Source organism: Salvelinus namaycush, chromosome 2 (genome assembly GCF_016432855.1).
Source record: "Salvelinus namaycush isolate Seneca chromosome 2, SaNama_1.0, whole genome shotgun sequence".
In the NCBI taxonomy this organism is placed as follows: Eukaryota; Metazoa; Chordata; class Actinopteri; order Salmoniformes; family Salmonidae; genus Salvelinus; species Salvelinus namaycush.
Window position 1 is genome coordinate 16,793,252 of NC_052308.1, and position 14,422 is coordinate 16,807,673.

Below are 14,422 nucleotides of genomic sequence, written 5' to 3' on the forward strand. Positions count from 1 at the left end.
GCAGTCGTTTCACAGGGGAGCTGCTTTTCAGATGAGCAGAGATGGCTGAGGTGTCTGAAGCATCTGGGCTTGTAGGTCTCTATTGCTTTTATATTACACTCATCTTCTTATTGTCTGTACAGATCTCAGGTGCCTAGGACGACATACAAACATTTGTGTTGAAGCTTGTCCCCGCTCCTACAATCTCTAACATAGCCATCAATGAAGTCCAACGGGGAGCCCTTACTAGGGACACTGCTCAGTCTCTGTCCTCCTCCCCAAGTCAGGGAACTGAGTTTGCCCAAAGACTCCTGGTCTGAACCTATGCAATCTGATTGTGAAATAGATTGTTATGTAAACAAAATGTGGTTAACGCACTGCGTCCCCAAATCAATAGGTGACATATTGGTAATATTGGTATATTGGTAACAAGGTCACGAGGAGGTTTTGGCCAGGCTGTATGGTGAGCAAGTGACATCATCCCAATCCTGCGCACGAGGGTGTTTATTTTACATGAAGATGACTTCCAAATGTGTTCTCAAGTGAGAGCTTCTTTCCATGGAGAGTGAGATGTCTGTCCCCTGCTTCATTTTAGAATGTCACACTTATCCAGTGTCAAGGTCACATGAGTGCCCCCTGAGGCAACACACACCACATGATATTCATTGTGATCACATAATTATTCATAGAATTTAGGGCATTTATATTTCAACAATCTGAATGATATGTTTAAGCTCTAGTACGGATATTGAGCGAGTGAGAAAACTTTTCAAAGTTTTGTCTTGTCTTAGCAGTGTGTGAAGCATCTAATCTAAAGGTATGAGTTCAGCCGTTGGGTTCCCAGTCTGAGTGTTCCTGCTGTGCGCTGTGATCAGAGCTGTGGCTGGTCAATAATGTTAATGTGTCTAGTCCTGACTGAGTTCAGCAAACACATTCATCAATGCCCTCCATTAGCACTGAAAAAAACAGTGTGTGGTGTGGTGTGTGTGTGTGTGTGTGTGTGTGTCTGTGAGCGTGCATTCATGTGTGTGTGTGTGTGTGTGTGTGTGTGTGTGTGTGCGTGCGTGCGTGCGTGCATGTGTAACCCATGCTATTTTAGACATTCACAAACATTTTCACAAAACAAGACAGTCCCTAACTTCTTTACACTAATTCTATGGCTTGGGAGTTTGTTGGCGACTCCTAGAGTCTGAACCTCTTTCGCTATGCCTCTGATCTCGCTCTTTTCACTCTTACCTATGGAGAGCGCCCATGAATGAAACCTAGAAGAACCCTAGAAATATTGAATGTTGTTAACTTAAATAACTTACTGGAAACAGTGTTGTGGAATACATATTTACTACTACAGAAGAATCGATTGGTTTGATAATCAGAGTGATCTGAACCAGAAGGGAATTGGGACTCATTTTCATTTGATGTTTATGAAAAGAGAATAGTGATGAGTTAGCTTATGCTAGCTAAATTCTATGCCTGTCTTGATGAATAACTAAAGTGTACACGATATTTACGATCTAAAACCAGTCAGGATATTGACAAAAGCATTTATGCTTTTGAGAGTGACAATTTTGGAACATTTAGCATTTAGCATTTGCTATCACTACATGTGCATTTCTTTGTAAGAGAGTGATTGAACAGTAATGGCGCTCGGCCTTGTCGCAGTGGAGAAGAACGTGGGTTTTGAAACACAATCTGTAAAATTATTTTGAGACTGCTACATGTAAAAAAAAATATTATAACAGGAGAGTTACTAAAACGTTGTTGTTAATAAAAGTAAGAGACCGAATAATTTATTTTTCTGTATGTTCAGTGCAGACTGGTTTTTGTACCCCCCTTTTGATTCGACGGCATCAGCGTCACCTGCTATCTTCTACTAACTACTTCGCCATCTACAGAAGCTCATCACCTACAGCTTCAACAATCATCATCGTCGTCTCATTTTTATAGAGGGACATTTGACTGGTACATTGTGGTAGGAACTGAACTGAGATAATTACGTGCACTCATATTTAATTTTCACTGGGTACCCAGTTTGTAATATTTTTGATTACTGTATTGACATGAATGTATTGTTGTGAATGAATGGTCATTGCAGTTATGATACTCTGTTGATGTGCAATGATCTTTGAGCATAAAACATTTCAACAGAAGATTAACTTCAAATGTATATCACTGGGTCCTTGCAGTATTGTTCATTTAGTAGATATTGAATGGTTCATTTCCTTGCCTTATTAGATACCGATCTCCTTTCAAACATAAATAGACTGTTTTCACATCGTGCCTACTGTAGCAATTCTAAAGTAGTGTACTTCCTACAGTGTGTTACACATGCATGAGTGTGTGACTGTGAAAAAAGGGTTCCAATGTAGAACTCTCTGTGGAAAGGGTTTTACATGGAACCCAAAAGAGTTCTATCTGGAATAAAAAAGGGTTCTTCAAAGGGTTCTCCTATGGAGACAGCCGAAGAACCGTTTCAGGTTCTAGATCGCACCTTTTTTCTAAGAGTGTAGGACTGTCGCAATTACAGCCCAGAGTCAAGTTTTCCAATAAGTTGAGATTGATCCACTTGACTTGTCATTATTGCACTGTGTCTGCATGCAGAGATATAGCAGAGATATACTATATCCAAAGAGAACACATAATGATGTGGCACCATGATACTGTAGATAAAACAGTTTAAGGGATTACCAGTCCTATCCTCAGTTGATTTATAGGATAATACAACACCCTTGATTATCAACTGAGCATATCCCACTCGGTGTCGTTATCATACTGGTGATAACCTTAAACTGTGGGATACTTAACAAACTGGATCATAGCTCACTGTAAGAAGAGAGGAATCCAGTCCCCTGCCAAGTGTGGTTTAAAGATACATCTATCATGGGCACATCCTCTACAGACTCCTCTTCAGAGTTGACTAAGCGAAGCTGAGCCTAGCCTGTTGCTTTCACCAAACGCCTTAGCATCACAGTCATTTTCATACTTGGCTCGGAAAAGTAAAGAGGGGAAGAAGAGAATCAAAACAACCTCATTAATAACCAGGACTAATATTTTCCAGACGCTAGCTGTTGTAAGCAGGGTTATTTCACGAAGAAAGGGATGCCCATGTCCTGACAAGAAGCAGGGCAGTCGTGGTGCGTCGAGACGGTGCCACACAGTGTCTGCTGGCACCAGGAGGAAACAAAACATCCCCCCTAATTGCCAGTTAACAGGCAAAGACCCTCCCCCATGCACACTGCCCCAAAAATACTCTGCAAGGATAGCAGCCTCCCAGGCACCGATACAGTAACTTGCCAATCCAGGCTTGATGGTAAACAGTGGGTTGGTGGTTCATGTCCAAATGTCGTGACAGCATGGGAGCGGGGGGAGAGCAGAGCAGTGTGTGATACAATGTTTACCCAGCAGCCACTCTGGCTCACCTCTGAACCTCTGTCTCTCCTCAGCCTGAAACCAACGCCCTGTGGCCTTCACACTTTACACGCCACGGTGTTACACCATACACATTAACACGCAGCACACACAACGGCTGGTCTGGCTGGGAAGCTCACACAGCACAGCATCTATTCATTAGACTCATTCCAAGGCACTGTGTTCTTCTAGGATGCATTCCAAACTATCACCATTCTGCATCTGTGCGTTTATTCCGAGCTGTGTTGGTGTTTGGAATGCTTCCTTTCATATGAGATAAGTACTGGTTGGTATGGGGTATTGACTGGTGTGCTATAAAGAGGTAAGCTACCACAAAGATGCATTGTACTATTTTTTTGTTGAGATTATCAGTGCGGGGCCTCCCGGGTGGCGCAGTGGTCTAGTGCACTGCATCGCAGCGCTAGCTGTGCCACCAGAGACTCTGGGTTCGCGCCCAGGCTCTGTCGCAGCCGGCCGCGACCGGGAGGTCCGTGGGGCGACGCACAATTGGCCTAGCGTCGTCCGGGTTTGGCCGGTAGGGATATCCTTGTCTCATCGCGCACCAGCGACTCCTGTGGCGGGCCAGGCGCAGTGCGCGCTAACCAAGGTCACCAGGTGCACGGTGTTTCCTCTGACACATGGGTGCGGCTGGCTTCCGGGTTGGATGCGCGCTGTGTTAAGAAGCAGTGCGGCTTGGTTGGGTTGTGTTTCGGAGGACGCATGACTTTCGACGTTCGTCTCTTCCGTAGCGTCGTAGAGTCATAGCGATGAATGGATACAATTACTAACTTACTAACAATTGGATACCAGAAAAAGGGGGTAAAAAAAATATTTAAAAAAATAGAGATTATCAGTGCACTGAAGGTGTATGTAAAGCATCAGCTTTGGACAATGTGTAAACACACAAAGGTATTCTGAATGTCCTGGAATATGGAGATTCTGTGTTAGCTGTAAGAGGAGAATACAGTCAAATGGACACCAAATATTTACAGTATTGACACACATACTGTTATTCACTATGAAGGATTTCCCCTCTCTTAAATTAAAGATGCACTATGCAGAAATCGCTCTGCCATTTCCTTCCTTATTGCTAAAATTGTATTAGTTTGTGACAAAACAAGCAACTATAGTGTAGAGAATCTTTGCACCATCTAAACCGCAGTGAAATATAACCAAAAATATAACCAAAAATATTGTATTTTCAAAGATGCAAAAACAAAACTTAAGAACGGAAAGCATAGAAATAGCACACAGAACAAATCTACTGCTTCTTAGACTTCCGTTCAAAGTGAGTGATAGATCTATAAGTCGCCAAAAAAGTTACATATTGCAGCTTTAATTAAAGCTGCTGAAGGCTAATGTGAAACAAAGGTTTATGTAACAAATAAAGGCATATTTTTAGCAAATAATAGCATCCTAGCATTGCATGTAAACTCATGCTGGAAAACTCACAGAATGAAAAATATCACACTATTCATGTCATTCGCTTATTTCTATCATACCTCCTGCAATGTAGGTTGTATAAAAAGAGAATCCCAGAAGGTAATTATGGTGCACAGACTGAAAAGAGAAGAAAAGTTGAACAAAGAAATCTGGTGAGAGAATTCCCGTTCGTATAAACTAGGGCGCTCAATGTGCTAGCTAAAACATGAGCTGTTCCTAACTGACTAGATAAGGATTACTGAATTGTGCAATTCCTTTCATCCTTCAAAGAAGGGATGAAAACATTCTGGTATCCTTTAGATGAACCCATTTCTTCACCAGAGTCGTAAGACAAAAAATGTGTATTAGCGTTCTACCTTCCAGCCAGCAGCTACGGGTTTGCACAGGGGAGTGGAACAGCTCATTACATTGGGTAATTTATTTGCTTAGTCGATGCCCGAGGGCAACTAAAAAAAGTTGTACATGTTGAATATTCTGTAACTAAAGCATTTACACAGCTGGGTTGTCCCCCAGAGCTACTGCAGTAGGACTCCCCTCAGCGGGAGGCTGAGCGCTTAACCAGGCTACTTTCCCAACCCGGAGCCCAGCAACATGTAGACTACCAAAGTTCAGACGAACACCCATTGCTCTTTACACAAAGATAGAGTGAACTCTAGACTCTGTGCCATGCAGAAGGCACAGCTAACTCTGCTGGGACAATACAGCAGGCCTATGTGCTCGAGAGTGTCAAATTGAAGGCATCGCTACCTGCCATGGCCAAGTGGAGTAAGCTGAGTCTGAGAGAGACTTTAATACAGCCTGTTGATCAGAGTAATCTGACAAAGCAAATAGAGAGTAATCCTCCTGAGGTGTGTTTCTGGGAGATTGGAGAGAGCTTAACTTTTAGATGAGTGTATTCCATTTCAAACTCAAACACTGACGGAAAGTCTCATGGGAGTGATGACAAAAACTTTGTTATGTCAGTCCAACTTTTGAGTTTACACTAGCAGATGAAATTCTAAACATCTTGGAATCTAATTCCCAAGAATAATAAAGCCCTATATAAACGGCCTGATTTTTCGGAGGGTTCTTCAAACACTGGGATAAGCCAAATCTGTCTTTAGATAAAAGAGGTGGAGGCCATAATCACCCCAGAGAGATTCAGTGGGGTTATGGAGAGATGATGCCCTTGAAACCAAGGATACTACTCTCTATCTGTTGTTGTTTTCCTGCTGGGCTGTAGCAGTGAAATTAAATGTTAATGGTACATTTTATTTTGGTCTTCCTTTGGGTATGGCTCCTCTTACTCTACGTTCCATCTCTGTTCTCAGCCGACACCATTACCAAATATAGGTTCAGCATTGTTTGGCTGTATACAAACAGAATACACCTCTCTACCTTAAAATGTCAGTAGAGCACTTAACTCTATAGTGGAGAGGAGTAGCGTTTGCTCTCTGTAAGATGTCTTCATTTTATCCTGCTCTTCAAGAAGAAAGGGCTCACATGCTCTGGTTATTAGTGATGTCACAGAGCAGTGAGGCATCCAGCACTGATAACCCAGCCAGGAGGATTGAACCATCCATAGCTTTTCATGTTTCCCGTCTCTCCCCTCACTCCCTCCTGTGTTTAATCTTTAAACACCTATTGAACTTTAAAAGAGGGGAGATCTTTGTTGAAGGGCTGACGTTCTAATTTTAACATCCATTATAGTTTGAAAACTGTCTCAACGACCAAGGAAGATATTTATCTTCTCTGCTCTACAATACTGTACTCTATAGCAGGGTTTTCCAAACTCGGTCCTCTACATTGAACGCCTTTATGTTTAGTGTAACATCATGCCATGAAAGATGTTCCATGAGATTGGGTGATAGCACGGGGTGAAACACAATCTGGGGTTTACCCTTCAGTAAGCGACTGGGGGTCAATTGTGTGAGAACAACTGGGTTCATCTCTGCGACACTATGGCCACATAACACACATGGTACATTCATTAGCCCTATGTCAGGAATGGAGAGCAGCTCTATGTCAGGAATGGAGAGCAGCTCTATGTTAGGAAAGGACAGCAGCTCTATGTCTGGAATGGAGAGCAGCTCTCTCTGTTCACTTTTTAGAACAGACCAACTGTATACAAATTATTCTGCATGAGTTACTGTATGTCTACAGTATAATCATGTTAAAATGTTGACTCGTGTACTTATACCTCACTGACAAACAAGGTTGCTTCAACTGTAGCTCTTATTTTGAGGTTTTGTCAGTCAGACACACAATCCATCCCACTTCCTAGTTGTTTGCTGATGGAATTCAGTGAAGTCTCTAACAGGACATGAATGAAGACATCTGCAGGAGCACATGGGGGCTGTATGGAGAAGCCGCCGTCCTGTCTCAGTAGCAAAATGGCTTGTCCAGTAGGAAGGCTGTCTGAATCAGGGGTTGTAGGGGTCATTCCCCTATACCTCTCTCACACCAGACCATCAGACCACTGTCTGAAGCATGGGGGACCCAGGGCCAGGAGGGGCCACAGTGTCGAGGTGTTCAGAAGCAGAGCCAGGCACTGGGTAACCCTACTGCAGGGTTAAGATAAAAGGAGCGCTGTGCAGAAAATGGTCTGGACACATTGCATTCCACAGATGGTGTGGGATAACAAGGACAGACGAGGGATTGGAACCACCGCATGAGGAGCCATATCGGGTAGGACACAACACATGCACGGCCATATGGAAAAGGTTTACATGGCGAATAGGCCGTGATCTCTGAGCTGAAGGCGATTCGCAGACATCTCACCTGGAGTTATCACATTCCTATGTGATGGATGTGTTTGGAGAAAAGGGGTGATACCCTCTGTGTTTGTGTGGGCGTGTGTGTGTGTGGGGGGGAGTAAATGGTTACTGCTCTGAGTAGTCTGCTGTTTAGATGTGCGCAGCGCTCAGAGACAAAGACAAAGACAGAGAAAACACCTGGTCAGGCTGAAATCCCATCACAGTTGAGAACAAGGAATAAAGGAGTGTGACTGCTCCAGAGTCTCTGTAGTTGGCTAAGAATGTCCCACAGCTCCAATGTTCCCATTCTTCTGCTACACTATCTACCTCATGTTCACAGACCACACCATCAACCTACAGTATAACAGCCCCTCAAATTATGAGACAGACCTTCAATTGAAGCATCCATTTGAAAAAATCAACTAGTATTTTGTATGTTATTTGTCAGTCAAATACTGTGATGAATTACAGTACATACTGAGTGGATGTAAATGGGGATTCCTTACCTACATACTAAAATGATTTAATCTGCGACAGTATAATCACTTTATATGTAAAGGAAACGATTTTAAAGATTTTCCCGTCTCTCAGAATCCTGTGGCTTTGTTTGCACACAGTGCAGTAAAAGCCTTGAGGGGGTGTGTTTGTTTTGCGTTTGCCTGGATCTAGAGCGCAGGGGAGAGGTGTCTACGCGTACACATGGCTGTGTATTCCCCACATGTGCTGTTAGTCAATTAGAGCTATTATTAAAGGCAAGGGCACCCTTGGAAATAAAAGCAGGCGCAGCAGAGGTGTGTCTGTGCTGTGCTGATTTCCACCATTAAACCCTCTCTGGATGCAGAGCCGGGAATTCTGTCAGTGGGTTAGGGAGTCATTTCCTGGCTTGAAGCTTCCCCCCTCCTCTCCTTTTCTTTTTCCATGCAATCATGCTATGCCATCCCAGGGCCCACCTTCCCACTCAATCCCCTCTAACTCCCTTTATCTACCATTACATTTGACTGAAGGATTACTAAAGCTCTCCTCGTTAATCTTCTTGCCTTGGATGTGGAACAGCAGAGCTAGCATCAGGCAGCTCAGCCCACACTACTGACAGTACAGAGACCTCACCACATCCAAGAGGAGAAAAACACCTTCCTGTTCCTCCACAATCAGCAACCAAGGAGGAATGGAGAAATGGTACATTTTAAAACTAATTCTTGATACTGACTCTTTCTGATGGTGCATTATTGAATGTTTTGAATCTGTGAGCTGTGCTGAACGTAGCATGTCCATCCCGTTTCGTCATGGCCTCAGTCTGTGACAGTCTGTGAGCTGACATGATGTTTTATGTTTTATGTTTCACACTGGGCTTTTCTCTGCATGTCATTGTGAGAGAGACCATGTAGTCTCCTGTTCCTCACATTCTACACCCTCAACTGTCATAGAAGTCAAGCAGAACTATTTGTTGTGGTGTGGAGAATGCTTCCTTTTATATCTGTGCAGTGGGACATGCCTGTGTACACTACGCTGGTGATTTTACAGCATTCCCCTTCCTCAAACGGAACTAGTTAAATAAATACTGGGTTATTTAGTGCTGTTAGAAACAATGTTACTGTAAATGTGACTTTTGTGTCTCTAACTGAACCTGCATTACTCAATAATATGAGACACACTCCCACAGTCAAGACCATTAAAGCCACAATGGCATGGGTTAGATGATCAGATTACAATAAAAAACACACATGGGCATTGTTAGGAAGTTGTCCACCCTTGAACATGGCTCTCATTGTATCCTGCTAGAGAGAGATAGAGTATTTCAACTGAAAGGCAAGGACGAACATAACCCCATGTGTGTCTCTGTGGTGCACCATCTCCTGGAGCTCTGAGGGACATCAGATCTCTTTCAGGGCCCATTCTGTTCAAAGACCCTGGTGCGGTTCAGGTTCATTTACTCCCGGCACTTCTATGAGAAGTAACTTAATCTGGTTAGTAAGACGATCACGGACAAATGCCCTGCAATTTAAGCAATAGCGCTGTCTATTGTCAATATTTTGACCGATTTCATGTCAAAGTGTGATTATTTGTGGAGGGCCCTGCCAAGGATTTAATTGATACATGTGTAATTCTAGGTTTTGTTGCTGAGGTATTGGAACAAAGTGTCACATTATTAATAAATGAGCAGGACAGCTCTTTCATCTCGGCTGTTATATTATTTTCTGTCTGCGGTTTCATAATCCTCTCTGAAAGAGGATAGTGAAGACTCCCTGAGAGGCATCTTTCACAAATCAACTCATTATCTAAACATGAGCAGGCAAAAGAACATCTTTCATAAATGAAGTCATCACTGGCCACAGTCTCACATTGCAATATCAACTTTCAATGTGGAGAAAGATTACACACCTCGATTGATTGCAGGGCTTGATCAAAAATCTAAAAGGATTACGATACAATGGGCAAGTAATAATTTCATCTTTAATGATTTTATTTTCTTCTTTTGCAGCACATACATTCTCCTTGTATGCACTGAGTCTCATGACTATTGTATAGGCTCTGCCAACGTTTTGCTGCCTGCTACAGCTCCTGCTCATAAAGCTTTAATAGTCCGCTGAGTGTGGCAATGTGATCAGTGAAGACCTAGCGACACAGAGAAAGACTGAAAAATATCTGCCTGTGAACATTGGGAAGTGATGTGTTTGTGTGAGCTTTGACCTCATACACACTCTCTCAGTACAGCAAAGGGGATGATGAAGATGAAAGACTGCAATGAATTAAGCTTTTCTTCAGAGCAAAGCACCTTGGATGGCTAGCCTCTGATTAACTCTGATTCTTCCCCTGTTGGAGAAATAGGAGAATGATAAGGAACTGGAAGGTGAAACACTTCCACTGCCCAGCATTCTAGCACTGAGTGATTGAAAAATGTGCATTTCCATTGAATGGCCATCAATTTAATTGTATAATCCAGTTTCACACAAAAGCACAGTGATTGAGAATGCCCCAGAGACATTCCAATCCGCCAACGCAGTGACTTACATGTAGGTCAAAAAACAACCAGATTCGTGTAATTATGCAGGGGTTTCAAATTAGAGCAGCTATCCTCCGTGTGCCTTTTATTGGTGCGTATTCCTTAAGGAGGGCCTGTGCATGTCCTCATTAGCCATCATTGATCAGAGGTACTGTTTGTGAGGAAGATGGGCTATCGCCCATCGCCTTCCCTCCTCTCTACAGAGCCAGAGCTGCTGGGGGCTGTGGGCTAATTACAGAGGCAGCAGTACACAGGCGGCTGGAACACAGGTGGGTGTTTTATTGTGCCTGCCGGCTGGCTGCATTGCTGTGTCAGCGTGGGCCCTGTCTGCAGGCTGCAGGCTGATACTTCCCCGTTCTGCTGTTAGCTATCAGGCTCTCTGAGCACGTCCAGCCAATACCATCTGCCGCGGAGCGGACGGGCGTAGCAGCACAGGTGAGGTTGAGCACAGTGATGTTGTGAAATGGTAAATCGATCTGGACCTCGAGTGATTCCAGTCGAAGAGAAGAAAGGTAGGAGGTAGAATTTTGGAACAAATCCTCTCTTGTCCTTGTATATGAAAGACATACATTTTTATGGTACCCAGTGGGTGTGTGTGTGGTAGCTTACTGACTCAACACTGCATTGCACCTAAAGCGAGAGTTTCAACTATTCAGCTTTGATCTTATTTTTTGCTGTTTGTGTTTTCTTTAGAAACAGTATCAATACGCTTATAAACTCAAATCAACTTCAGCCTCCACTGTGAGAAACTGAAATATGAACCTCTTTACAGCCTTTGACACAATGATTCAATGTAATATATTCACACATCCTACACGCATTAGCATTACAGCTTCCCATGAGGTAAAGTCATGCATTTAATAGAATTCTCACAGTCAGGGAAATGGTTTCTATTCTGTGTAGATTTGAATGGACATGTAAAATGACATCTACTACACTGTGTAGAGCAGGGTTCCCCAACTGGAGGATTTCATTAGGCACCCCAAGTTTTCTGAGGCAAAAAAGAATACGATTTTTAAAATGTTTTTATTGTTTTATTGTTGCACATAAAAGACTGTAAAAACACCAGCAAATCAGCTCCAAATTATTTTAATTTTGGAAATCCCATGGATAATAGAGAGATATGCAGTATGTGATTGTGTAAGCATGGTTTGAAATGTTTATGTTTTAGTAAAGTATTATATCTGTTTGGGATTCTTGCGGTCAATTTGCAGTCTATAAATGATTTGTAATCATGTTCCGGCCCCCTGACATCCGCTCAAGAAAAAATGTGCCCGGGGTTGAAGCTAGATGATGATCCCTGGTGTAGTGTTGAAAGTAATAAATATTCTGAAGGAAAAGTCTCTCCCAGCTATGACAGACCTATGTGATTGGAGTCCAAACACATGTGATCTGACAGTCCTCTCCTTTAGAGTGCTTTAGAAATGAACTAGACATGTTCTATATCTGACCACTTAAAAAGAAAAGCCATATTCCGTCATACAGTATATAAGCCATAACCTGAAGCACATCTGTTACATATGTGAAGTAATATTCACCCGTTTGTTATTGGAAAAACTGTGGAGTGATCATTCATATGAAAATGGGACCGTAGAGCCAACATGTACTATCCACTGTGATGTGTGATCATCCCATCCTCCTGTTTACTTATTCAATATACATGGCCATATTTTAAAAGCTTAGACTTTCTGTTCATAGGGAATAACCTGATCCCTAGAGCAGCATGAAGTGCAGTATGCAGACAGGTACGGTATTAAGTACCGTATATATTCTCTGCTGTTTGGATTACTCTGTTATGAATCTACAGCTGACTAGGTTTGTAAGGTTAGCGTGTCCATCTAGTCTGGCTAACAGTGTTAAAGAGAGAGGGATGAGGGTGGCCCTTACCTCTACACACAGTCCCGTTCTCCACAGCCTCGTGGCCAGCCTTGCACATGCAGCGCCCGATAGGGACCATCCACTCGCCATCCCCGTTGCAGTAGAGCTTGATGGGCACGTCCACCTCCTCCCCGTTGGGGATACACACGCCACGCGATGCCACTAGAGATGTGCTCTCCGCCCCCGACAAGGTTTCCTGGAACACGGCCCCGTTCTGGATGACGCGGGCACACTTCCGGTAGAAGACTCGCACGGCGATGAGTGACATGCAGCCGCCGTAGTCCTGGAAGGCCAGATAAAAGCCGTGTTTGGACACGGGGCCAAAGCTCCGTACCTCTGTGTTGATCTTCATCACCCGGCCACCCAGGTCCACCTGGGAGAAACTCTCGTCGGCTGCGATGGTATCCACCTTGATCCAGGGGTTCTCCATCCAGGCCGGGGACACCTTGTTGGCCGTGTCCGAGTCTGACTCATAGTAGTACAGGTTAAAAGTCTCTTTACAGGAGCCGGGCACGTTGGGGATGGAGCTGCAGTCTCGCACGGAGAACTTCATCTCCACGTGGATGCGCTGTGCACCCCGGCGCCGGATGTACTTGGTGCGGACCCAGTTGTTCTGGTTGTTGTCGAACACGTTACACACCTGGTAGGTGCGAATGGTGTTCATGTTCTCGTCGTATCCACTCACCTCCTCCCACTGTGGAAGAAGGACACAGAGGTAAAGGGTTACTCAAATGTAGACACAACATACACTTTGATAATATATCCCTGTGTTGACCACATGCTGACCGTATATTTTGAATGGTAGGTTTAGTAACACATCAATACCTCCAATTCTTTACCTCTACCTCACACACATAACCCAATGGCAGGTGTACCCAGCATCATGGCTACACTACAACCTAACCATAGATAAAGACAGCGCCATCCTGAGCAGCAGCGGTCCCAGTCAGGGCTGAGATTACAGTGCAGGAGTGTACATTATGTGCAGGGTGTAATCTGCTCCCTGACATTGTTTTGTTGGCACAGAGGTAGGCCTGCAGTGAGGGGTTGTCATCCGTCAGTGCCCGCTGGAGATCCCACTTGGCTCCCTGCATGAACCTGGCCTGTTTGTTTCTCTCTACTCTACTCTAGGACAGGACCATGCATTATTTAGCCAGTAGAGAGCAGGTGTTAAACTCTGCTCATTACACAGCCAGCAAGGCATTATAGTGCCGCCTCCTCTCTGGCTCCTCTATGTCCTCTGGCCAAATACAAAAAAGGAAACTATTTGCATAAAGTCACTGTCGGAAGAAGCTCTTCAAGGGTAACAAATACAGGAAAAACAATCCCCCGGTCTAAATACTGAGAAAAAAATCCTTCTCTCCAAGGCATGGGTGATGCACCCAATTTTCCTGTTTTTGAATTACAATGTGTTATTGAATACTACAATAAGCAAATCTCCAAATTAGTCCACCACCAACACATCAGTTATTGTAAATGAAACAGATCAGTCATTGTACCGAAACACATGCATGACATGAATTTAACCCTAATCTGAGTCACACTCCAATAAAACATAGAACTGGTAATAAAACATTACACAGGTAATTATCTGCAAACAGAGAGCAGATTTCACTGTGTGCTAGGGATACTTTTCATTTCAACACACACAAGATATAGTAAAGCGTTCATATGCAACCTCTGCTGTTACTCCAAAGGACTCCAACCACTGTGACCTTGACCTGACAAGTTCATCTGAAGAGAAAGCTTTTCTTAACACCAAAGCCTCTTCACACTAGTCAGCTGCACCCCGTGCTGCCTTTACTCCATACCCCTCTTATCCCTCTTCACTCTTCACTTCACAGCTGACATCATTTCCTAAATTAGTACCCACTTAACAAGGATTCTGACAGAGTATTGACGGGTAAGGAGGAGCGAGTCAGCCCTCATGTTTAAGACCCACGTTCTATCAAACACTCACAGACTAATTAGAGCTTTTCTT

General features: G+C 43.6%; 1 protein-coding gene across 5 annotated transcripts in view; it reads right to left on the reverse strand.

The window, feature by feature from the left end:
* LOC120059432 (ephrin type-B receptor 2) overlaps positions 1 to 14,422 on the reverse strand; it is a 152,273-nt gene that overhangs the window by 68,783 nt on the left and 69,068 nt on the right. For all 5 annotated transcript variants that reach the window (XM_039008504.1, XM_039008487.1, XM_039008496.1 and 2 more), the window contains one exon: positions 12,451 to 13,135. In XM_039008504.1, coding sequence (XP_038864432.1) covers positions 12,451 to 13,135 — 685 coding nt within the window. The remainder of the gene's footprint in view (positions 1 to 12,450; positions 13,136 to 14,422) is intronic.